Consider the following 26,744-nt stretch of genomic DNA (forward strand, 5'->3'; position numbering starts at 1 on the left):
AAAGGTTTCTTAAAAATTCAATGCAATTTCTTTACAGAAAATTATAAAATAATAACATATTACAAACTATTGTTAAAGCCTGTGTACACGTACCAATTAAGGCCAGGTATGTTTGTCTTGCGCAGTCTCTACTGAGCATGACTGCGTCGGACAAACATACCTGGCCTTTTAGTATATAGGATAAGAGCACAAAGCAGGTACATATTTTTTACAATGACAATATTAAAAACTTTAGTGCACATATTTACCCAATGGCTGCAAGAGAGGGGTGGACGACATGGTTTCCAAATCTCATCTTGTTTTATAATAAGCACAATGAGAAAAAAAATATTGCTGCTCAGTGACTGGAGAAAAGTAAAGAAATGGTCCTTACCATAATCATCTTCACCCTCTGGGTGACAGGATTTGGCTTATTATCTTCCTCTTCTTCTAATGCACTAGCGAACTGGCTGAGCTGCCATATGGGACGTCCCTCACGGCTCTCCCTGGAAAGCTGAATAACCAAAAATCTCTTAATCCATGCAAATATCAAAGAGGACAGGAAGATTACAATCCATAATGTCCCACAAAAGACATACCACTGTGTTACTCTAAATGGGATTTTATTGTTTTTTCAGCTTTCACTTACAAATACAGTCATTAATGCTATTACAATGTTTGTTTTATGTATACATCAACAGAAACCACCAAAAAATTGCTACACTTTTAAAGAAACCTGCTACTCAAATCATTTTTTCTGCTGTGTATATGAAAGAGCAGCAATTAAACATGCTGAATATATATTAGTATAAATAAAGGTTAAGTAAAAGCGGTTTCATTTTTAATGTGAAACTAACAGGTAATGCCTATATGTATACAACCTAGGTATCTATTATTTACTGGCCGATAGGGACAACTTCACAGGAGCTATAAAATAGCTGGTGCTGTCTCTCTTGTACCACAGCAAATGAAACTTGCAAAAGGTGAGTGAAGAGAGTTTTAAGTCGGAGGCAACAATGCTCTTGTAGGCCACAGTACACTCAGAAAATGTGCTAACGTTTAATTTCAAAATAATAAGTATGGAAGGCACATTCTGGTGAAACAAACTGCTCTATTTCATAAGTGTCTTCAAGTCAAAACTATGCACTCCCATGCCACCGCAGATGAAGATACAGATAAAGTGTGTAAGTGGCTTAGGAATAGGCCACTTACATATTTTAACTATGTGTTTAACCTTTCATAAATGGTTATGCACAAAGACAAAAAAGAATTTGTAAAAATAAGCAAACTGCTAATATATTGCAGTGTATTTTTTTTTTTTTATTACTAATGCCCCTCAAAGCTATTACATGTACTGTTTGATTATTTTTTTTCACCTTACTATAAACAGAATTAAATACTAAACAATTTAGTATGATTTTAATTTTTACCTCTAATACTAAGGAGACACAAGCTGGGAAGAAGGTCATAAAGACAAAATAGTTTGCCAGAACAGACATGCATCCGAAACAGCACATTATTTCCAGCTGCCGCACACCTGCAGTTAAAAAAAAATAAATTATATATATATATATATATATATATATATATATATATATATAAATTTAAAAAAAAACAAAAAAAAAAAAACACAGCAACAAGAATCATATCTATAATCAGCTTCATTGTGATTCTATTTTAAACTACATAAATTCAACATCTCCAAATAATTTTAATTGCTCCTCAGTAATTATGTTTAAAATACATGTGCCAACTGATTTGTCCAATTTTTTTTTATGTACACAAAGATAATGTGAAAGGGTTACAAACATGGGGGAATAGCTACTTATGAAATGTTCTTCCAATAGACTAAATTTATTTAAAAAAAAAAAAAAAAAAAAGCAACACCTCTCATCATAACAAACTAATACATTTTTGGACTCTCTGGAGTATAAAAGTGTACATATACATAGACCTACACACACACACACTCCTATGTGCAATAATAACTTACCTGACATGGTCCCCACTCCAATCACAAGGCATTCTACAAGAGCGTCAAGAGTAAATGTAGGTCCAAGTATTGCCATACCACGGGCAATGTTATCTCTTACTTCATCCTGAAACAGAAGTATATTACAACAATCTCAAAATAGCAGAGATATTGAGATATTATACTTAAAGGGACACTGAACCCAATTTTTTTCTTTGTGATTCAGATAGAGCATGCAATTTTAAGCAACTTTCTAATTTACTCCTATTATCAATTTTTCTTCATTCTCTTGCTATTTTTATTTGAAAAAGAAGGCATCTAAGTTTTTTTGGGATTCATACTCTGGACAGCACTTTTTTTATTGGTGGATGAATATATCCACCAATCAGCAAGGACAAACCAGGTTGTTCACAAAAAACGGACCGGCATCTAAACTTACATTCTTGCATTTCAAATAAAGATACCAAGAGAATGAAGAAAATTTGATAATAGGAGTAAATTAGAAAGTTGCTTAAAATTGCATGCTCTATCTGAATCACGAAAGAAAAAATTTGGGTTCAGTGTCCCTTTAATAATCCCTCTGCTAGCTTTAGTTTTTTTTTCAATTTAAATTTATAAAGTCTAAATCACTCTACTTTTAATAATTTTATGAATCACTAGATGTTAACTATTGTGGGTACTGACTTATAGGAATCAGACACTATGGTGGATAGTCTGCTTTACATTTTATACTAAATATTCAGAATAGTAAGGAAGTGAGCACAATGTTATTCAGAAAGACACCTACAATAAAAAGTTAACCAACATTATTAGAGTCAGTATTTAGACCTCCCCAACTATTGTAAAATTTAAGGACTGCAAATCTAGCTTAGCTCACCTGAGAATTTGAACTTAGAGCAAATTTGGCTAATGCACTAGCCTTTGAAAGATCAATCAGAAGAAGAAAAAATGGAAGAGCTTCACTGTAAAAGAGAAAAATATACAAAAACATAGTAACTTAACATGTGCCTAAAATAAATAAAATTATTGTAACAGTGAACATTTATTACTTACTTTAAGCCTGTTAGTTCTTTGTCCAAAAAATGTATGACGACTGTACTGAACACAAAGCTTGAGAAGATTGTAAAAAGACCAGCAATACCTAAGAAAAGCACAATAAAAAAAAAAAAAAAAAAAAAAAAAAAAAAGGAGAGACAAACAATAACTAAAGTGTAAAAGAAGAAAAACTAGAAAATACTGGATTACAGTATAACAATACCTTGTGTCATGGACTTTTGAAACACACAACACAAAAGAAATTAAACAAGAGAGTAGAGCACATTTACCTAAGATGTACTTGGAGCCCAGTTGCCTGAGGTTCTGAAACTGGAAGTATATGTAGAGAATCGCAATGCATCTTGTAATGGTTAAAATGATGATGTCACTACTTAAAACATCCTGTAAAAAAATACAAATATCAATTTTTGGATGAAAAAAAAAACAAACAAAGTTTCAGAGGATAAATCACATAAACCAGGGCTTATCAACCTTGGCTCTCCAGAGGTTTTGAAACTATATTCCCCATGATGCTTAGCCAGCTTCAAGTGTATGAGCATCATGGGAAATGTAGTTCCTCTGGAGAGCCAAGGTTGATCACTCCAGACCTATACTATGCATCAACTTACGTCTTCAAACTTTGGGCATTCATAGTTCCAGCCACATATCTTGTCATTCCCTGTAAACATATTCATTGACATCATACAGAGGGTGACAGTCACAGTCCCCACAATGACCTCCCATGGGTGAGAGGCCACAAACTGCCCATGCATGCGGAATAACCTGGAAAGCATCTTCACACTTTTGGTGGTAACCTGTAAAAGCACACAGACAAAAGTATGTATAAGTCTAATCATTAGCAACACATCTACTAGTGATATTTTCAATGCTTTATTACTACAAACTCTAGGAAAGTAATTTAGAAAGAGAGATAAACGAACAATACATCCAGATATTACCTGAAGTGGGAGGTTTTCTTTAATACAGATAATATGATCTGTAGCAAATGTATAACCTTCCTTGCCTGTATCCTTGCTAAAACTGCAAGCAATCCCAGATCATCAGTGGGTTTTCCCAACTAAAGTTTAGTATCACTTTCTCTTTTCAAACAATCATGCTCTTTGCAATAAAAGACTTTTTAAAATGAGCTCATGAAATTCTGTTGGCCTCCTTTCAGTAATTAAGAAGTTGCAGCTTGAATTTAAAACTGTTAAAGCAACACATTCCGCATGATTCCTAGTGCAAAAGGACTACGTCATCTCAGTCAATGTAACCACTTCCTGACAGGTTTTTTTTTTTTTTTTTTTACTGATCTTTATTTCTATTACAGGCAGATCTTGAAATATTTTAGGAAAAAGGCAAAACCCCCCAGCATGTTTGGTTCATAAAAAGATACCAGCTAACAGAAATCACTATTTCTAAGTAGGAAAACTAAATCTAAAATTTGTTTTATTACATATAGAGGGCTTGACGATAAAAAACATGAAACAACAAATAAAATCACTTATTCTAGTTATAGTGTTTAACGGTTCTATTAAAAAGCAACTACTAAAACAAAGTATTGCAGTGCCAAAGCATAGCCTCAAATCTGGTTTTCTCAAGGATAAGAAAACGTACTGAATTTTCATAAAATTCAGATGACTATGGGAAGTCTTTAAAAAAATAAATACTTTTTTTTTGGAATTTTACCAAGAAAAAAAAATAACAAATGAGATTTCTTTATGATTTTCAGGAATATTAACATTCTTGAAATGGTTCTAGGAGATGTTTGACAGATGCATTAGACATTTAGAAACTAACAGCAATATAGAGGAGCAAATATTATGAGTTTGCATAAGCCTTTATGGGAGTTAAGGGCCAAAAGTAAAAATTTATATATACATACACACATAAAATGTATCATTTTATACTGCCATCTCATAGTGTTTAGTGTCCTTTTAAGCAAGCTTTTGGCTTGGAGGTTTACCTTCTGTGATATACAAAGATCTCTATTTATTATACAGGATCTTTGAATTAATGGAAATTTTTGGGGATGGTGAACAGTGTTATATATATATATATTTTTTTTTATTACTTTCTTGATTTATGGCTTCTAATATTATTAACACTTACATTGTACAGCACTTTTTTTTTTGTTTGACACCCATTATAAATTAAGAATATCTAAACTAATTTGTTCAAAATCAAGAGGCCTGAATCTCTTGTTCATCTTTATGAGATGATAAAACAACAACAACAACAACATGTATATACACACACAGAACGTGTGAGTATGTGTGTATGCACACATATTGTATTATACTATTATTATATAAAGTATAACAGCAGGATTTGAATTTCACAGCTGCAAGCCTAGAAGGGATCCAGTCTTAACAAGCTACATTTTTTGTGTGGCTGGTGGGGAAATTGGGGGCACCCATAAGGGTCTTAGAACCAATTATGACACCTTCAATTTTACTACTAAGCTGAGACCCTAGATTGTTTTCTACTGTACATTAAATGAGAAGTAATGCCAGAGTTAGGTCACTTAATATAGAAAAAAAAAAGAAAATGTATGCTTACCTGATAAATGTATTTATTTTTGACACGATGAGTCCACGGATCATCTTAATTACTAATAAGATATTAACCTCCTGGTCAGCAGAAGGAGGCAAAGAGCATCACAGCAGAGCTGTTAAATAGCTACTCCCTTCCCTCCCACTCCAGTCATTCGACCGAAGTTAGGAAGAGAAAGGAAAAGCCAAGGTGCAGAGGTGTCTGAAGTTTACAATAACCCACAAGCTGTCTAAAAGAACACGGCGGGCCGTGGACTCATTGTGTCAAAAAAGAAATACATTTATCAGGTAAGCATAATTTTTTTTTTTTTAAGACACGATGAGTCCACGGATCATCTTAATTACTAATGGGATTCAATACCCAAGCTAGAGTACACAGAAAGATACAGTAGGGACAAGACAGGGAACCTAAACGGAAGGCACCACTGCTTGAAGAACCTAAGTGTCAAATTTGTAGAACTTCCACAGAAGCTTCATTTTTGAACGCCCATGAGAAAGCAACAGCCCTGGAATCAGCTGTAACTCTCTCGGGAGGCTGCTGTCCAGCAGTCTCATATGTAAAACGTATGATACTCTTCAGCCAAAAAGAAAGAAGTAGCCATAGCTTTCTGTCCCTTACGGTCTCCTGAGAAAACGACAAACAAAGAAGAAGACTGACGAAAGTCCTTAGTCGCCTGTTGATAAAACCTTAAAGCACGGACCACGTCCAAATTGTGCAGAAGTCTTTCTTTCTGAGAAGAAGGATTAGGACACAAAGAAGGAACAACAATCCTGAATAATGTTCCGATCAGAAACTACTTTAGGAAGAAATCCTAATTTAGTACGTAAAAATACCTTATCCGAATGGAAAAAAAAGATAAGGAAACTCATACTGTCAAGAGCTCTGACACTCTCCGAACAGAAGAAAACACAATTTATGCTTACCTGATAAATTTATTTCTCTTGTGGTGTATCCAGTCCACGGATCATCCATTACTTGTGGGATATTCTCATTCCCAACAGGAAGTTGCAAGAGGACACCCACAGCAGAGCTGTAATATAGCTCCTCCCCTAACTGTCATAGCCAGTCATTCGACCGAAAACAAGCCGAGAAAGGAGGAACCATAGGGTGCAGTGGTTACTGTAGTTTAAATTTAAAAATTACCTGCCTTAAAATGACAGGGCGGGCCGTGGACTGGATACACCACAAGAGAAATAAATTTATCAGGTAAGCATAAATTGTGTTTTCTCTTGTAAGGTGTATCCAGTCCACGGATCATCCATTACTTGTGGGATACCAATACCAAAGCTAAAGTACACGGATGAAGGGAGGGACAAGGCAGGAACCACTGCCCGTAAAACCTTTCTCCCAAATATAGCCTCCGAAGAAGCAAAAGTATCAAATTTGTAAAATTTTGAAAAAATATGAAGCGAAGACCAAGTCGACGCCTTGCAAATCTGATCAAAAGAAGCCTCATTTTTAAAGGCCCAAGTGGAAGCCACAGCTCTAGTGGAATGAGCTGTAATCCTTTCAGGAGGTTGCTGTCCAGCAGTCTCATAGGCTAAGTGGATTAAGCTTCTTAGTCAAAAGAAAAAGAGGTTGCCAAAGCCTTTTGACCTCTCCTCTGTCCAGAGTAGACAACAAACAAAGCAGATGTTTGACGAAAATCTTTAGTAGCTTGTAAGTAAAACTTTAAAGCACGGACCACGTCCAAATTGTGTAACACAAGGATGGAACAACAATCTCTTGATTGATATTCTTGTTAGATACCACCTTAGGTAAGAACCCAGGTTTGGTACGCAGGACTACCTTATCCGTATGAAAAATCAGATAAGGAGAATCACATTGTAAGGCAGATAGCTCAGAGACTCTACGAGCCGAGGAAATAGCTACCAAAAAAAGAAAAGAACTTTCCAAGATAAAAGCTTGATATCTATGGAAAGAAGAGGTTCAAACGGAACTCCTTGAAGAACCTTAAGAACCAAGTTTAAGCTCCATGGTGGAGCAACAGGTTTAAACACAGGCTTGATTCTAACTAAAGCCTGACAAAATGCCTGAACGTCTGGAACATCTGCCAGACGCTTAACTAGCTGACAATCCTTTTTCCAAACCTTCTTGGAGAAAAGATAATATCCTAGCAATCCTGACCTTACTCCATGAGTAACCCTTGGATTCACACCAATAAAGATATCTACGCCATACCTTATGGTAAATTTTCCTGGTGACAGGCTTTCGTGCCTGTCTTAAGGTATCAATAACTGACTCAGAGTTGCCACGCTTGATAAAATCAAGCGTTCAATCTCCAGGCAGTCAGCCTCAGAGAAATTAGATTTGGATGGTTGAAAGGACCCTGAAGTAGAAGGTCCTGTTTCAGAGGCAGAGACCATGGTGGAAAGGATGACATGTCCACTAGATCTGCATACCAGGTCCTGCGTGGCCACGCAGGTGCTATCAGAATCACCGATGCTCTCTCCTGCTTGATCTTGGCAATCAGTCGAGGGAGCAGAGGAAACGGTGGAAACACATAAGCCAGGTTGAAAGACCAGGGCGCTGCTAGAGCATCTATCAGTGTCGCCTTGGGATTCCTGGACCTGGATCCGTAACACGGAAGCTTGGCGTTCTGGCGAGACGCCATGAGATCCAGTTCTGGTTTGCCCCAACAATGAATCAGTTGTGCAAATGCCTCCGGATGGAGTTCCCACTCTCCCGGATGAAAAGTCTGATGACTTAGAAAATCCGCCTCCCAGTGCTCTACACCTGGGATATGGATAGCTGATAGGTGGCAAGAGTGAATCTCTGCCCAGCGAATTATTTTTGAAACTTCTAACATCTCTAGGGAACTTCTCGTTCCCCCTTGATGGTTGATGTAAGCTACAGTCGTGATGTTGTCCGACTGAAATCTGATGTACCTCAGGAGTTGCTAACTGAGGCCAAGCCTGAAGAGCCTTGAATATCGCTCTTAGTTCCAGAATATTTAATGGAAGTAGAGACTCCTCCTGAGTCCACGATCCCTGAGCCTTCAGGGAGTTCCAGACTGCACCCCAACCTAGAAGGCGGGCATCTGTCGTAACAATTGTCCAATCTGGCCTGCGAAAGGTCATACCTTTGGACAGATGGACCCGAGATAGCCACCAGAGAAGAGAATCCCTGGTCTCTTGGTCCAGATTCAGTTGAGGGGACAAATCTGTGTAATCCCCGCTCCACTGACTGAGCATGCATAGTTGCAGCGGTCTGAGATGTAAGCGTGCAAACGGCACTATGTCCATTGCCGCTACCATTAAGCCGATTACTTCCATACACTGAACCACCGAAGGGCGCGGAATGGAATGAAGAACCCGGCAGGAATTTAGAAGCTTTGATAACCTGGACTCCGTCAGGTGAATTTTCATTTCTACAGAATCTATCAGAGTCCCTAGAAAGGAAACTCTTGTGAGTGGGGATAGAGAACTCTTTTCCTCGTTCACTTTCCACCCATGCGACCACAGAAATGCCAGCACTACGTCCGTATGAGACTTGGCAATTTGGAAGTTTGACGCCTGTATCAGGATGTCGTCCAAATAAGGGGCTACTGCTATGCCCCGCGGCCTTAGGACCGCCATAAGTGACCCTAGAACCTTTGTAAAGATTCTTGGGGTTGTAGCTAATCCCAAGGGAAGAGCTACAACTGGTAATGCCGGTCTTAAAAGGCAAACCTGAGAAACCGATGATGATGATCTTTGTGTATCAGAATGTGAAGATAAGCATCCTTTAGATCCACTGTAGTCATATATTGACCCTCCTGGATCAGTGGTAGGATGGTACGAATAGTTTCCATCTTGAACGACGGAACTTTGAGGAATTTGTTTAAGATCTTTAGATCCAAAATTGGTCTGAAGGTTCCCTCTTTTTTGGGAACCACAAACAGATTTGAGTAAAAACCCTGTCCCTGTTCCTCCTTTGGAACTGGATGGATCACTTCCATAACTAGGAGGACTCGTACACAGTGTAAGAATGCCTCTCTCTTTATCTGGTGTGCAGATGATTGTGAAAGGTGAAATTTCCCTTTTGGGGGGAAGCTTTGAAGTCCAGAAGATATCCCTGGGATATAATTTCCAACGCCCAGGGATCCTGAACATCTCTTGCCCACGCCTGGGCAAAGAGTGAAAGTCTGCCCCCTACTAGATCCGTTCCCGGATAGGGGGCCGTTCCTTCATGCTGTCTTAGAGGCAGCAGCAGGCTTTTTTTACCTGCTTACCTTTTTTCCATGTCAGGTTTGTCTCCAGACCGTCTTGGATTGAGCAAAAGTTCCCTCTTGTTTATTATTAGAGAAAGTTGATACCGCACCTACCTTGAAGTTTTGAAAGGCACGAAAATTAGACTGTTTGGCCCTAGATTTGGACCTGTCCTGAGGAAGGGCATGACCTTTTCCTCCAGTGATATCAGCAATAATCTCCTTCAACCAGGCCCGAATAGGGTCTGCCCCTTGAAGGGAATGTTAAATAGCTTAGATTTTGAAGTCACGTCAGCTGACGATGATCTAAGCCATAGCGCTCTGCGCGCCTGTATAGCAAAACCAGAATTCTTAGCCGTTAGTTTAGTCAAATGAACAATGGCATCATAATAAAAGAATTGGCTAGCTTAAGTGCTCTAAGTTTGCCAAGTATGTCATCCAATGGAGTCGCTACCTGTAAAGCCTCTTCCAGAGACTCAAACCAGTACGCCGCAGCAGCAGTGACAGGGGCAATGCATGCAAGGGGCTGTAGGATAAAACCTTGTTGAATAAATATTTTCTTAAGGTAACCTCTATTTTTTTATCCATTGGATCTAAAAAAAAAAAGCACAACTGTCCTCGACAGGGATAGTAGTACGCTTTACTAGAGTAGAAACTGCTCCCTCCACCTTAGGGACTGTCTGCCATAAGTCCCATGTGGTGGCATCTATTGGAAACATTTTTCTAAAAATAGGAGGGGAAGAGAACGGCACACCTGGTCTATCCCATTCCTTATTAATAATTTCTGTAAACTTTTTAGGTATTTGGAAAAACATCAGTACACACCGGCACTGCAAAGTATTTATCCAGTCTACACAATTTCTCTGGCACTGCAATGGTATCACAGTCATTCAGAGCAGCTAAAACCTCCCTAAGCAACACGCGGAGGTGTTCAAGCTTAAATTTAAATGTAGAAATATTAGAATCAGGTATCTTTCCTGAGTCATTAACATCACCCACTGACTGAAGCTCTCTTTCCTCAGCTTCTGCATATTGTGAGGCAGTATCAGACATGGTTCTTAAAGCGTCAGTATGCTCTGCATTTTGTCTCACCCCAGAGCTATCTCGCTTACCTCTAAGTTCAGGTAGTCTGGCTAATACCGCTGACAGTGTATTATCCATGACTGCCGCCATGTCTTGTAAAGTAAACGCTATGGGCGCCCTAGATGTACTTGGCGCCATTTGAGCGTGAGTCCCTTAAGCGGGGGTCAAAGGGTCTGACACGTGGGGAAAGTTAGTCGGCATAACTTCCCCCTCGTCAGATTCCTCTGGTGATACATTTTTTAAAGACAGAAAATGATCTTTATTGCATAAAATGAAATCAGTACATTTGGTACACATTCTAAGAGGGGGTTCCACCATGGCTTTTAAACATAATAAACAAGGAGTTTCTTCTATGTCAGACATGTTTATACAGAATAGCAATGAGACTAGCAAGCTTGGAAAACACTTTAAATCAAGTTAACAAGCAAATATAAAAAAAAACGGTACTGTGCCTTTAAGAGAAACAAATTTTGTCAGAATTTGAAAAACAGTGAAAAAATGCAGTAAATCAAACAAAATTTTTACAGTGTGTATAATAGGCTAACAGAGCATTGCACCCACTTGCAAATGGATGATTAACCCCTTAGTTCAAAAAACAGCTAAAAAAACCACGAAATAGACGTTTTTTTAACAGTCACAACCAACTGCCACAGCAAGCTGTGGCCCTACCTTCCCCAATAAACGACTTTGGAAAGCCTTTGGGCCCTTTAGAGATGTCCTATAGCATTCAGAGGGCCTTTGAGGGAAGCTGGATGTCACAGTTTGTAATTTTAACTGCACCAACTGTAACTTTTATACTACAACAGTGAAAATTGTTTCTAGTCAAAATTTAAGCCAGCCATGTGGAAAAAACTAGGCCCCAATAAAGTTTTATCACCAAAGCATATATAAAAACGATTAAACATGCCAGCAAACGTTTTATATTGTAAATATCATAAGGGTATTACCCCTGGGAGTAAGCATGATACCAGTCGTTATTAAATCACTGTATTCAGGCTTAACTTACATTAATCCGGTATCAGCAGCATTTTCTAGTGTTTTCCATCTCTAGAAAAAATTATAACTGCACATACCTGATAGCAGAATAAACTGCACGCCATTCTCTCGCTGAAGTTACCTCATCTGTGTAATCCCCTCAGACATATGTGAGAATAGCAATGGATCTTAGTTACAACCTGCTAAGATCATAGAAACCTCAGGCAGATTCTTCTATTTACTGCCTGAGATAAAATAGCACAACTCCGGTACCATTTAAAAATAACAAACTTTTGATTGAAGAAAATAAACGAGCTATATTTAACCACTCTCTCCTACAACGTCCTAGCTTGTTGAGAGTTGCAAGAGAATGACTGGCTATGACAGTTAGGGGAGGAGCTATATTACAGCTCTGCTGTGGGTGTCCTCTTGCAACTTCCTGTTGGGAATGAGAATATCCCACAAGTAATGGATGATCCGTGGACTGGATACACCTTACAAGAGAAATAGCAACAAGAAATAAAACTTTCCAAGATAACAACTTAATGTTGAGGGAACGCATAGGCTCAAACAGAGCCCCTTGAAGAACTCAGAGGACTAAATTCAGACTCCATGGAGGAGTAACACAGGCCTGATCCTGACCAAGGCCTGACAAAATTATTGTACATCTGGGACATCTGCCAGACGTTTGTGTAACAAAATAGATAAAGGCAGAGATATGACCCTTTAGGAAACTTGTCGATAAACCTGTCTCCAAACCCTCTTGGATAAAAGGACAAAATTCTAGGAATCCTAACTCTACTCCATGAGTGGTCCATGGATTCACACCATCCATATCTTATAAATTTTTCTAGTGACAGGCTTACAAGCCTGAATCATGGTCTCAATGACCGAGTCAGAAAAACCCAGCTTGGATAATATGAAACGTTCAATCTCCAAGCAGTCAGCTTCAGAGAAACCAGATTTGGGTGAAGGAGGAGCCCTTGAACTAGAAGGTCCTTCCTCAACGGAAGTCTCCAAGGTGGCAGTGATGACAAGTCCACCAGATCTGCATACCAAATCCTACGAGGCTAACCCGGTGCTATGAGGATCACCGATGCCCTCTCCTGCTTGATTCGAGCAATGACCCGAGGAAGAAAAGCAAATGAAGGAAGTAGCTGGAGAACACTTCCGGATGGAGTTCCCACTCCCCCAGATGAAAGGTCTGCCTGCTCAGGAAATCCACCTCCCAGTTGTCCACCCCTGCGATGTGGATCGCTGACAAGCAGCAAGAATGGGCCTCCGCCCGCTGAATTATTTTGGATAGCTCTGTCATCGCTAAGGAACTCCTCGTTCCTCCCTGATAATTGATGTAAGCCACTGACGTTATTTTGTCAGACTGGAACCTGATAAACTGGAGCGAGGCTAACTGAGGCCAGGCCCGAAGAACATTGTAGATCGCTCTCAGTTCCAGAATGTGTATAGGAAGAACAGACTCTGGCTGAGTCCAAACCCCCTGAACCCTTAGGGAGCTCCAGACTGCTCCCCTAGAAGGCTGGTGTCTGTTGTCACAATCACCCAAGATGGTCTGAGAAAGCAGGTTCCCTGGGAGAGATAATCCAGAGACAACTACCATTTAAGAGAATCCCTTGTCTCCTGCTCCAGTAGTATTCAAGGAGACAAATCTGTATAATCTCTGTTCCATTGCCTGAGCATGCTTAACTGCAGAGGTCTTGCACTGAGCCAATGAAGGCCGAGGAGTGGACTGAAGGACAAGACAAGTATCGATAATCTTTGAATTCCTGACTTCTGTCAGAAAAATCTTCATTGATATGGAATCTATTATGGTTCTTTAAATTTCAAAAGAGATTATTTACGTCAAGCCAGGTCCCAACAAGGTCTTCCCCTTGTAAGGAATTCGCTAAAAGCTTAGACTTAGAGCATACATCCATAGAACAAGGCTCTAATCAGAACGCTCTGTGAGCTGGGACAGAGAAACCTGAAACCTATGCTCCCAGTTTGATAACTTGAAGGGAAGAATTTGAAATAAAGGAATTAGTCAATTTGCTTTTAACCAATCCAGGACTTTATTCAGGGAAGTTTCTGACTTGGTAGAATCAGGCCAATATGCCGTTGCACTAGTGACGGTAGCAAAGTGCACAGCTGGTTGCCATTGTAAGCCCTGGTGTACATCCCTTTTTTAATTTTTGTCCATAGGACCTTTGAAAACCCAACTATCCTCTAAGGGTATAGTAGTTATCTTAGCTAAGCTGGAAACTACTTCTTCCACCCTAGGGAATATTTGCCCAGGCTCCTTAGCTGAGTCGGTTATGGGGAACATGTTTTTAAATATAAGGAATGCTTACTGGACACACTAGGATAGATTACGACAGTAGTGTCAGTCGCCCAGGGTAGCTAAAACCTCCTAAAGTAACAAATGGAGGAGTCCAAGCTAAAATACTGAAAGAAAAACAACCTCAGGATCAAATAGATATATTATTCATCTGAGTCTGAGAATTCTCTCTCAGATAATCCCGAAGTATCTTCCTCTTTCAGTTAACAGGGAAGAACCATTCGGAATAGCAATTACTGAAACCCTAAATGATTGAAAATAATTCCTTTAGTAATGTTTTCTACCATGTGGGAAAAACATATAATGCATGAAATGCAGAGTAACTCCGGGTGGAGTGTGAGAGGAAACGCAGGACACTGCATGTGGGCCATAAAAATTTTGTGAAACACTATAGGAGAAATTTGTGGCATAGATTGACCATTGTCAACAGACACCTAAACAGCAAACGCCAGAGAAGGAGTAGGTTCAGAAAAAGTGTGACATTTTTTTAATAAAAATTGACACATAAAAAAACGTTACTGTCTCTTTAAATTGAAAAAGTAACTATATTGTGTGTGCTCTTGTTCCATCCTATCACAAAGGATGAATTAAACAAATTAACAGTTGAAATTCCTTTAATAAAAATTAACAGATAAAAAAAACATTACCGTCTCTTTAAATTTTAAAAGTAATTTCTTATTTCTGTGTGCAGAAACAAGCAAATTAGCATGTCAACATTGCTGTCCATAGACATCGCCATGACATTAAGGAAACAATGTCTTGTGCCGCAATTCCAGATGGAAATAGCAAGGAACCGCAGGGCACTGCATGTGAGAGAAAAATCAATGCACAATTGCAAATAAAATCAACATATGGCAAGTGGCACTGTCGCTTTAAATGTTAAAAAGAAACATTATTATGTCAAACATTGAAGATGTATGAGGAACTTTCCATCTATTCCCTCAGTTTGACCCAGCTGAAGAGTCAGACAACCTGCCTACACCAAAGCTGAACTTATTGTAGCGCTGACTGAAAAGCAATCATTTAGACAAAAATTCTCTCTGCATCTTCAGATAACCGGAAGTGACAAGAAGGAAGTGTCGCTCTGTACGGCGCCATCCTCCACTCCTAGCACATATCTAACTGTCAGGAGGGAGGAGAGAATGCCTTGGCGCAGTTTAACAACTCCGCCCCTGGTGGGCGTCATCCAATTTACCTCCCGGTCACCATTGTTCTGAGTAAAGGCGCCGGGAGTAAAAGGCTAAAACTTAAGTCTTAAGTGAAAAGATGCGACACCCCTTCTAACGCGGCAACACCGCACACACTGAACCTACACTGGTAGCCTATATGAATAAAAGGCAAACGTAATCTCCCGGTCGCCATTGTCACCCCCGGGATCAAGCAAATTGACCAGCAACATGTGACTAAGTTGCTCAGTCCTTTAGTGTCCGGTTTATTTATCTGTGCCCAGCAGTGTAGGGGTCCATGTAAAAAGCAATGCAAGCCCAAATATAAATGTAAGCAGATATACTGTCTCTTTCACCCTAGCAGCCTTTATTATTAGCCAGGGGAAAGAAAGACAAGCCAGTGCCTGCGTCCTAACTGCCTAAATATCCCCTGCTAAAACTAGGGGACTCTGAATCCAAGTTAAATTAGGTTTTTTTTCAAATGCAAGTTTAAGAAAGTGCCCAAACTTTCTCTGAGATCTCTACCCCCAGAAAAAAGGTTAGCACTTAACTCATGTTCTGCCCGGCAGTAAGGCAGTTCCCAGGTTTATGAGGTCCTCTCCCTCCCATGGACCTGGAAAGAAAACGAAAGTCCTGAGTAAAATGCTTCAGGTTTTCTTAGTCAGGGCAGCATCAGTATGGGAGGCGCAGTGAGAATTATGTCCCATCAGTTCCCATTGCTCTAAAGCCACCAAAAGTTCTACTGTAGAGACTGGAATGGACTACGGCTACACCCTAGAACAAAGCAGCACACTCTGGCACTACTTTAAAAATAATAAACTCTTGATTGAAGAATCTAATCTAACACCTCACTTTACCTCTTCCTATCACTAACGTAGGCAAAGAGAATGAATGGAGTGGGAGGGTAGGGAGGAGCTATTTAACAGCTCTGCTGTGGTGCTCTTTGCCTCCTCCTGCTGACCAGGAGGTGAATATCCCATTAGTAATTAAGATGATCCGTGGACTCATCGTGTCTTAAAAAAGAAAAGTGTTTATATGCACATTATTTAATATTTTGCTTATTTTATTTTTTAAACTATATAATCACAAATTCTCATTTCATCTACAGTTTTAGATATATGTGACACCCTTAGACAATTCACTGTATTTTTAGTGGACTAGATTTTGTTAAAGGGACACTCAAGTCAAAATTAAACTTTCATGATTCAGATAGAGTATGCAATTTTAGACAACTTTCCAATTTACTTCCATTAACAAAATGCAGTCTATTTATATTTACACTTTTTGAATCACCAGCTCCAACTGATCATGTGCAAGAATTCAGAGAATATAAGTATATGTATTAGTGATTGACTGATGGCTGTCACATTATACAGGAGGAGTGGAAATAGACAACTGAAATTTGTCAGAAAAAGAAATCTACTACTCCATTTAAGTGCTAATGCATTGTTTGTTTATCTTGTATTTGTTGATTATGCAAATCTACTACTATACATACTGGTCCTTTAAGGGTGACTACAATCAAGTAGTTCAATAATATATCTATATAAAAAAAAGGATTACTTCACAACATTAACATTTTGCATCTCTCAATATGTTAGTTTTTGAAAAATCATACATAAATAAATTACTACAACATATTGCTTTTATGAACAGTAGTAGGAAAACATTCAGTTGTTATAGATGCACAGAATTGACTTTCCCAAAGAACCGTATCTAAGTTCACACCCATTCAGACATCCTGACCACATGTTTAAATAGGTTTCTTGAATAGACCTAATCAATCTAAGGTCTAAACGGTTTATAGCGTGTTTTCTTGGTAGTATTGATATAATATATCGAAAATGATAAATATATACACATTAGCATTCAGAAATGGTGTGCAGAGTCTTATTAAGAAATATATAGTTTAGACTGTAAATTGACTGGACACTGAGTATCATGGCTCTCAGATGATGGTGTCAAATAGAATAAGGGCTGAAGGCAAAAAAAAGGATCTAAGTGTGTTCTTTTGTTTTTTTTTTTAAAGTGGAGCTTAAAGGAATACTAAACCCACATTTTTTCTTTCATGATTCAGATAGAGCATGACATTTTAATCAACTTTCTAATTTACTCTTATCAATTTCTTTGTTCTCGTGCTATCTTTATTTAAAAAGCAGGAATGTAAATCTTAGCAGCCAGAACATTTTAGGTTCAGCACCATGGATAGTGCTTGCTTATTAGTGGCCGACATTTTGCCACCAATAAGCAAGCATAACCCAGGTTCTCAAACAAACATGGGCCGGCTCCTATGCATCATATCCCTGCTTTTTAAATAAAGATAGCAATAGAACGAAGAAAATGTGATAATATGAGTAAATTAGAAAGTTGCTTAAAACTGTATGCTCTGTCTGAATCATGAAAGAAAAAAAATGGGTTTAGTGTCCCTTTAAAAGGAACACTAAAGTAACATTTTTTGTTGCAATTAAAATAAGGGACTGCTAGTAAGAATTACATTCTATATGTTTTTCCGCCCCTAAAATGGTTATGTTCCTGACACTGGAAAAAAAAAGTTCTGTTCTTATGGGACCTTGTCATTGTACTATTAGAACTGTTGTAGCTTTTCTTAATGTCCCTTTAAGAGCCTGTGAACGACTATATTCCAAAGACCACTTGTGTGCTGTTAGTTCGATTACAAGAAAGAAAAAAAAAAATATATAAAAAAAAAAGTGTGTAAAGAAAGCTAGCTATATTTAGAGACAAATTTAGGTCCTCACTGGGAGAATAAGTAAGTAATCACCAGGGGGCTCATCATACCATTAGAATAAAAACAAATGTAGCAAGTCCAAACTTGCATAAAGCTGTGTATTAAAATAAATTTATGAACCGTCTAAAAGATATATAATGTTTGAGTAGCTGAATAAATGTTAAAATAAATAGTTACAAGGAAATTAAAAAGGGACAGTCAAGTCAAAATGTAACTATCATGATCCCCAAGGCAGAACATAGTGCGATCTGCGATAATATCGCAGAAAGTGGAGCCTGCCTGCAGAAAGAATGGCCAGTTCTGTTAAGCACATCATTTTCTTCAACAGTTTTTTTTTTTTTTTTTTAATTATTATTATTGCGCATAGCAACCGGCACATTTTTACTTTCACATTATTGGCTGCTGCTCATGAAATTGATACATTTTATTAGATGCTTTGCTTATAACTTAAATTTATTACTTTAGCCGCCAGAACTGCTTCTGCGACTGAGGTAAGTGTGCAGCCAGGGATGCGCGTTAATAATAGCAGAAAAACCCTTGTAGTGTAACCCTTCTCCTCCCCGGCTCAAAGTGTTAATAGCACCGCACAGTGAAAAAAAAGTGTTATCCCTGCTGCGGTCTGCTTGTGAAGACTGTTAGATTAAAAGTGATGTGTGTGGGCGGAGTTTTGGGAATTGCCGATTCCCACTTTTGATAATCAATCACAATTGCCAAATTAGACAAGACACACAACCAACCGGTATAAGCTTTCACAGTAGTGTTGTAAAAAAAAAAAAGAACATGAAGGCTGAAGCTAGCACTGCTTAAAACTGAGGCGGTCCCCACTCTCTACTGAAGCCCGCACCCAGGCTGTAAACATTTTTTTGTGAATGTGAGCGCAGCCTTCATGTTCTTTTTTTTACAACACTACTGTGAAAGCTTATACCGGTTGGTTGTGTGTCTAGTCTAATCTGGCAATTGTGATTGATTATCAAAAGTGGGAATCGGCATTCCCAAAGCTCCGCCCACACACATCACTTTTAATCTAACAGTCTTCACAAGCAGACCGCAGCAGGGATAACACTTTTTTTCCCTGTGCGGTGCTATTAACACTTTGAGCGGGGAGAAGGGTTACACTACAGCGGTTGTCCATAGCGCGACACTGGAGTGCTATGTTTTCTGTGTGGTATCATAAAGCATATAAAGTCACAGGCAGCAGATGTATTATATACCCCCTGGGGCTGTTTGTATGTTTTAACCTTTACAAACAGCCCCAGGGGGTATATAATACATCTGCTGCCTGTGACTTTATATGGTTTATGATATCACACATAAAACATAGCACTCCAGTGTCGCGCTATGGAGGGAGGGGCGAGTGTCAGTGTGCAGGAGCAGAACACCAGTACGTGAGAGACATTTACAGATCCCCCCCAGCTGCCTTTTCTGCAAACACTTGTAACCCTTCTCCTCCCCGGCTCAAAGTGTTAATAGCACCGCAAAGGGAAAAAAAGTGTTATCCCTGCTGCGGTCTGCTTGTGAAGACTGTTAGATTAAAAGTGATGTGTGTGGGCGGAGTTTTGGGAATTGCCGATTCCCACTTTTGATAATCAATCACAATTGCCAAATTAGACAAGACACACAACCAACCGGTATAAGCTTTCACAGTAGTGTTGTAAAAAAAAAAGAACATGAAGGCTGCGCTCACATTCACAAAAAAATGTTTACAGCCTGGGTGCGGGCTTCAGTAGAGAGGTGGGGACCGCCTCAGTTTTAAGCAGTGCTAGCTTCAGCCTTCATGTTCTTTTTTTTACAACACTACTGTGAAAGCTTATACCGGTTGGTTGTGTGTCTTGTCTAATTTGGCAATTGTGATTGATTATCAAAAGTGGGAATCGGCATTCCCAAAACTCCGTCCACACACATCACTTTTAATCTAACAGTCTTCACAAGCAGACCGCAGCAGGGATAACACTTTTTTTCCCTGTGCGGTGCTATTAACACTTTGAGCCGGGGAGGAGAAGGGTTACAAGTGTTTGCAGAAAAGGCAGCTGGGGGGGGGGGGGGGGGGATCTGTAAATGTCTCTCACGTACTGGTGTTCTGCTCCTGCACACTGACACTCGCCCCTCCCTCCATAGCGCGACACTGGAGTGCTATGTTTTCTGTGTGATATCATAAACCATATAAAGTCACAGGCAGCAGATGTATTATATACCCCCTGGGGCTGTTTGTAAAGGTTAAAACATACATGATACAACTATAATGAAATGATGCCAAAGTCAGAGCAAAGCATCAACGGAAACAGACTATATTTAAATTGCAGTTTAGTTATATTATTGTTAAGTATAACACTGGTATATTAGGGGGGTATGCATGAAGAGAGTAGACCAGGGTGATATTGATATGCAGGGGGGTATGCATGAAGAGAGTAGACCAGGGTGATATTGATATGCAGGGGGTATGCATGAAGAGACCAGGGTGATATTGATATGCAGGGGGGTACGCATGAAGAGACCAGGGTGATATTGATATGCAGGGGGGGGGGTATGCATGAAGAGACCAGGGTGATATTGATATGAAGGGGAGTATGCATGAAGAGACCAGGGTGATATTGATATGCAGGGGGGTATGCATGAAGAGACCAGGTTGATATTGATATGCAGGGGGGTATGCATGAAGAGACCAGGGTGATATTGATATGAAGGGGGTATGCATGAAGAGACCAGGGTGATATTGATATGCAGGGGGGTATGCATGAAGAGACCAGGGTGATATTGATATGCAGGGGGGTATGCATGACGAGACCATGGTGATATTGATATGCAGGGGGGTATGCATGAAGAGACCATGGTGATATTGATATGCAGGGGGGTATGCATGAAGAGACCATGGTGATATTGATATGCAGGGGGGTATGCATGAAGAGACCAGGGTGATATTGATATGCAGGGGGGTATGCATGAAGAGACCAGGGTGATATTGATATGAAGGGGAGTATGCATGAAGAGACCAGGGTGATATTGATATGCAGGGGGGTATGCATGAAGAGACCAGGGTGATATTGATATGAAGGGGGTATGCATGAAGAGACCAGGGTGATATTGATATGCAGGGGGGTATGCATGAAGAGACCAGGGTGATATTGATATGCAGGGGGGTATGCATGACGAGACCATGGTGATATTGATATGCAGGGGGGTATGCATGAAGAGACCATGGTGATATTGATATGCAGGGGGGTATGCATGACGAGACCATGGTGATATTGATATGCAGGGGGGTATGCATGAAGAGACCATGGTGATATTGATATGCAGGGGGGTATGCATGAAGAGACCATGGTGATATTGATATGCAGGGGGGTATGCATGAAGAGACCAGGGTGATATTGATATGCAGGGGGGTATGCATGAAGAGACCAGGGTGATATTGATATGAAGGGGAGTATGCATGAAGAGACCAGGGTGATATTGATATGCAGGGGGGTATGCATGAAGAGACCAGGGTGATATTGATATGAAGGGGGTATGCATGAAGAGACCAGGGTGATATTGATATGCAGGGGGGTATGCGTGAAGAGACCAGGGTGATATTGATATGCAGGGGGGTATGCATGACGAGACCATGGTGATATTGATATGCAGGGGGGTATGCATGAAGAGACCATGGTGATATTGATATGCAGGGGGGTATGCATGAAGAGACCATGGTGATATTGATATGCAGGGGGGTATGCATGAAGAGACCATGGTGATATTGATATGAAGGGGAGTATGCATGAAGAGACCATGGTGATATTGATATGAAGGGGAGTATGCATGAAGAGACCATGGTGATATTGATATGAAGGGGAGTATGCATGAAGAGACCATGGTGATATTGATATGAAGGGGAGTATGCATGAAGAGACCAGGGTGATATTGATATGAAGGGGAGTATGCATGAAGAGACCAGGGTGATATTGATATGAAGGGGGTATGCATGAAGAGACCAGGGTGATATTGATATGAAGGGGAGTATGCATGAAGAGACCATGGTGATATTGATATGAAGGGGAGTATGCATGAAGAGACCATGGTGATATTGATATGAAGGGGGTATGCATGAAGAGACCATGGTGATATTGATGTGCAGGGGGGTATGCATGAAGAGACCAGGGTGATATTGATATGCAGGGGGGTATGCATGAAGAGACCAGGGTGATATTGATATGAAGGGGGTATGCATGAAGAGACCAGGGTGATATTGATGTGCAGGGGGGTATGCATGAAGAGACCAGGGTGATATTGATATGCAGGGGGGTAATGCATGAAGAGACCATAGTGAAGTGATTTCTATTTCAAAATGACCTGCAGAAAATTTTTAACTAAAAAAAATCTCATCGCAGAAAGTGAAAAAAAAGTTCTGCTTCTGGGATCATGATTTAAATAGGCCATGCAATTTTAAACAACCTTCCAATTTACTTTTATCATCAAATTTGCTTTGTTCTATCTGTATTCTTTGTTGAAAGCTAAATCTATGTAGGGTTATATGCTAATTTCTAAGCCCTTGAAGGCCGCCTCTTATCTCAGTGAATTTGGACAGTTTTTCACAGCTAGGCAGCACTAGCTCATGTATGTCATATAGGTAATGTTGTGCTTACTCCCGTGGATTTACCTAGGAGTCAGCAATGATCGGCTAAAATGCAAGTCTGTCAAAAAAGCGGAAATAAGGGGGCAGTCTGCAGAGGCTTATACACAAGGTGATCACAAAAGGTAAAAAGTGTATCAATATAACTGTGTTGGTTATGCAATACAGGGATTATCTATCTTTTTAAACAATAAAACATCTGAAGTAGACTGTCTCTAACTCTGCATATTAACAATTCCCAGTTTAATAATATGTAAAGCACATAATAATCGTATACCTTTTTCTATAAAGATTTTCTTTGGTAGCGATGTTCTGCACTACTAATTACTCAAACATATTAACTCAAATCTGATCCTAAATAGTAAAACACCACTGTAACTTTGCTACGCAAATGAAATTAGTTTAAACAGTATAATATGGTAGGAACATATTTCAAATACTTAGAAAACTACCAGTTTAAAGTAGGAAAAAATAAAATCCTCAAGATTTGGAATTTAGTGTATGTATTGGAGATAGGATACTGCTTAAAAAATCATATGTATAAAAAGGAGCACCATAGAATACTAGAAGGGTGATGCAATCCGTTATGCCCATTACACTCTCATACATAAGCACTACTTTGTTGAATCTCTCACAGTAAAGAATTAAAATTGTACTTATTGTGAATCAGATAAAATATAATTAGACCAGGAGATGCTCACAAAAGGAAGATGTCCCACAAACCAACATCAGACCATAAGGTTGCAAAGGGGTCAGGATAGTGAGCCTTCATACTTTAAAGAACATAAATGACCCTTCTGCAGATACAATTTTTTATCCTTTTGAAAGCATCTGGCACTTTCTACTACTTCAAATGTGGACTCCATTAGGTGTGTCTGAAGCAAACACAGCACAGATTTGAGGGTACTTAAAGGGATATGAAACCCAATTTTTTTCTTTCACGATTCAAATTGAGCATTCAGTTTTAAGCAACTTTCTAATTTACTCCAATTATTTTTTCTTTGTTCTTTTGGAATCTTAATTTGAAGAAGTAGACACTAATCAGCAAGCGCTACACAGGGTTCTGAACCAAAAATGGGCTGGCTCCTAAGCTTACATTCGTTTTTCAAATAAATAGAGATACCAAGAGAATGAAGAAAAATTGACAATAGGAGTAAATTAGAAAGTTGCCTAAAATTGCATGCTCTATTTGAATAATGAAAGAACAAATTTGGCCATTGGGAAGTACCAGGGGCAGCAGTGTCTTTGGTGTTTTCAAAAGGAAAGAAATATTTCACTTTTTGAATGAGGTTAGCTGCAATAGATTTGCATACTCTTAAATTTGGATGCATGTCACTGTCCACCAATACAATACAACTGTTGGAGCCATCCTTGTGAACTAGTGAGCAATTAAACCTTCAGTGTTAGCTGTAGATAAACATGAACTTCTTGGTAGTTTCAACAGAATTTTAAATTACTTTATTTTGAGTTCAGATTTTAACTGCTACTCACCCATATATGAGTGATAGAAAAAGTTATATTTCCAGATTATATATATATATATATATATATATATATATATATATATATATATATATATATATATATATATATATATATATATATATATATCAGTTCAAAAGTTTTTGGCTCCTAGATTTTGAAGAAATGTGTCAAGCCCTGGGTTTAATGTCTATTTAAGTGGAAAGTTCCTTAAATCTTGGGCTGTTTGTGGCCATCATGGACCGAAATTGGATAACCCCAACATATATAGAAGTTTATGAGGAAGAGACTGATATGTTTAGAGAGAAAAAAAAATTGTATTAAGCTGTAAATTAAACAGTTCACTTCAACATCGTCTATGACAAAGTTTGTCAAACTTCTTAAGCTAGTAAAACGGTTTCCGAATTTGTTATTGGGGTCTACATATAAAATCCTCTCTTTGGAACTGATGATCAAAAACTGGCCAGCATGGAAATTATGCAAATACTTTGGGGTTCTTTTTTGAGAATCATATTGTAATGCAGGTGTTTCTTCACATTCAGAACTCTGTATAGTGATATAAACAGCTCTCAATGTATCATTTGCCTTTCTAAAATTGTTTGAAGGACCTTGTAGATAATCACGCCAGACTAGAGAGCTTTAGTTCATCAGGCCCTTAGTCATGCATAAGATACATTTGGATAGCTCTAAAGTGTTATACAAGTTTATCAAACACCATGATATAGAATATTGTACAGTATACGCTGTATTCCAAATACTGTATACTGGAACCATAACTAAAAAGAACAAAAATAAATTTGTGATAAACCAAAACTACTTAGTAGGTGTCTCCTAAGTTTTATAAATTAATGTCTATCTAATTTTTCCTCATTGGTTTTAAAAGTTCATAAATAAAATACATGCATGTTAAACATCTATGACTGATGTCTAAATCCACCCACTAATAAAAGACGGAATAAGCTAAACAGTAAGATGGCAAAACGTATAAAAATGTATAGGAAATTATAAATATGGGTGATTACTGCAAATTTAAAAAAAAAAAAAAATGATAAAACTAAAACACTGTAAAAAAAAAAGTTGTCAGAAATAAATAAGAAAGCCAATAAATATGTGCCATGATTCAGGCATAGTCATTGTTCGCATCTAAAGCAGCACTGGTTTCATCAGCTACATGTCTAAGAAATGCTGTCATCTACTTGAATCACAATGATTATAAAAACTCTATAATTAAAAATATTTATTTATAAATGTACCAACAAACTAATTGACTATTGAGTTTATTTAAAATATTTTAATGAATACATCAATTATAATTAATTCTATATTATGCTTTGGACAGCATACTCCACCATATACCTTCCTACTGTGCCCTACATTCTAAGATTTGATACATTATATACACACAGAGATGGGCAAAATATATGAAAAACATTTCAGATATAGGTGACGTTATACAGTAGTACATTACAATACATTACATATTTACAATTAAAACACAAAGGTCATTAGAAGTGAATTTTTAGGAGCGTAGGTTTATTGGCTTTAGGTTTTTTTGTTCACCTCTATCTCTGCTTGTGGTATACATGGGTCGTACTCGCCTATTCAAGAAATGTTGTTGCCTACGAATCACGATAATGCAGCATTAGCAGATAAAAAAGCAAAATAACCAAGAGATCAGGTACTTTTACTTCTACTCGGTACACTTAGAAACAGGAATCAACTGCCTGATCTGATCCAAGGACCCAGTTAACACCCCTCACCCGTAGCTGTCTTACAGATTGCCTGACAGAAAAAAACACCACCACCTCGCGTGGGCCTGTTTGTGAGGGTAAACACACTAACCTTCAGAAAGGCAGCTATCCGGTGACAGGCCCGGCGGCGGCAGAGGGAAACTCTCAGTTGTAAGGAGAGCTCTGTTCTCCTCTATTGCCGCAGAGCGAGTGAAAGCGTACGTCATCCGACTAGCAAACTGACAGGCTCAGCAGGGGGAGGAACCAGATGGGACTAGGATGCTAGTGGTCTGATAAATCATCCAATGGCTGACTGGGACAGGTGACTCGTCATGTAGTTACCATAGTAACAAGCCGCTAGGTAAGTAGAAGAAGGGAACGCGCGATCTCTCCTCACTTGCCAAGAACCAATGATCGTTGTTGGTTTGAGGTGCGGGGATGTTAAGATAGAGGCGATGCTCATATAACTTAACAGGCCATGAACCGTAAGAAGGCAGACAGTTCATACAATAACACACAGGCAAGTGAGTTTGTAGGGGATGTAAATCCAAAATATTAGCATATGTCAATGTTCTGACAAGAGTCAATGACTTAATCATATACTGGTGTATCGAAGTTATTAAAACATACGAGTCAAGGTTCGTGACGGTACATGTGTCCGATGTAATATAACTTTGAAACGACACAAACAGACAGACTAGATGGTTACAATGTAGTAGTTATGTCATATTATAGATATTATACACCTGTGAAAGTGAACCTATTTTCCTTGGCCTCTCATAACATCCAATGAAGCTGCTTATGGAGTTCTCACTTTCCTGACCCGCCAAAAACTACTGTCCAGGAATTTGTAGTCAGGAATTTATATCACATTCGTGTTTCTGCATAAGCCT

The 26,744-nt window shown here is 38.8% G+C and overlaps 1 protein-coding gene across 2 annotated transcripts in view; it reads right to left on the minus strand.

Annotated features, from left to right (window-relative positions):
- HMGCR (3-hydroxy-3-methylglutaryl-CoA reductase) overlaps nt 1-26,115 on the minus strand; it is a 52,730-nt gene extending 26,615 nt beyond the window's left edge. Inside the window, exons 1-8 of one of the 2 annotated variants that reach the window (XM_053701402.1) lie at nt 25,964-26,115; nt 3,616-3,801; nt 3,277-3,388; nt 3,005-3,092; nt 2,829-2,913; nt 1,973-2,078; nt 1,410-1,516; nt 374-493 (exon numbers count right to left, since the gene is read on the minus strand). In XM_053701402.1, the coding sequence (XP_053557377.1) occupies nt 374-493; nt 1,410-1,516; nt 1,973-2,078; nt 2,829-2,913; nt 3,005-3,092; nt 3,277-3,388; nt 3,616-3,780 (783 nt within the window). In that variant the 5' untranslated portion in view covers nt 3,781-3,801; nt 25,964-26,115. Of the gene's footprint in view, nt 1-373; nt 494-1,409; nt 1,517-1,972; nt 2,079-2,828; nt 2,914-3,004; nt 3,093-3,276; nt 3,389-3,615; nt 3,802-25,681; nt 25,828-25,963 lie in introns of those variants that run through there. The other variant, XM_053701403.1, reaches the window with a different exon arrangement.
- Nucleotides 26,116-26,744: the final 629 nt, after the last annotated feature.

The sequence above is a fragment of the Bombina bombina genome, chromosome 2 (assembly GCF_027579735.1).
Source record: "Bombina bombina isolate aBomBom1 chromosome 2, aBomBom1.pri, whole genome shotgun sequence".
Classification (NCBI taxonomy): Eukaryota; Metazoa; Chordata; class Amphibia; order Anura; family Bombinatoridae; genus Bombina; species Bombina bombina.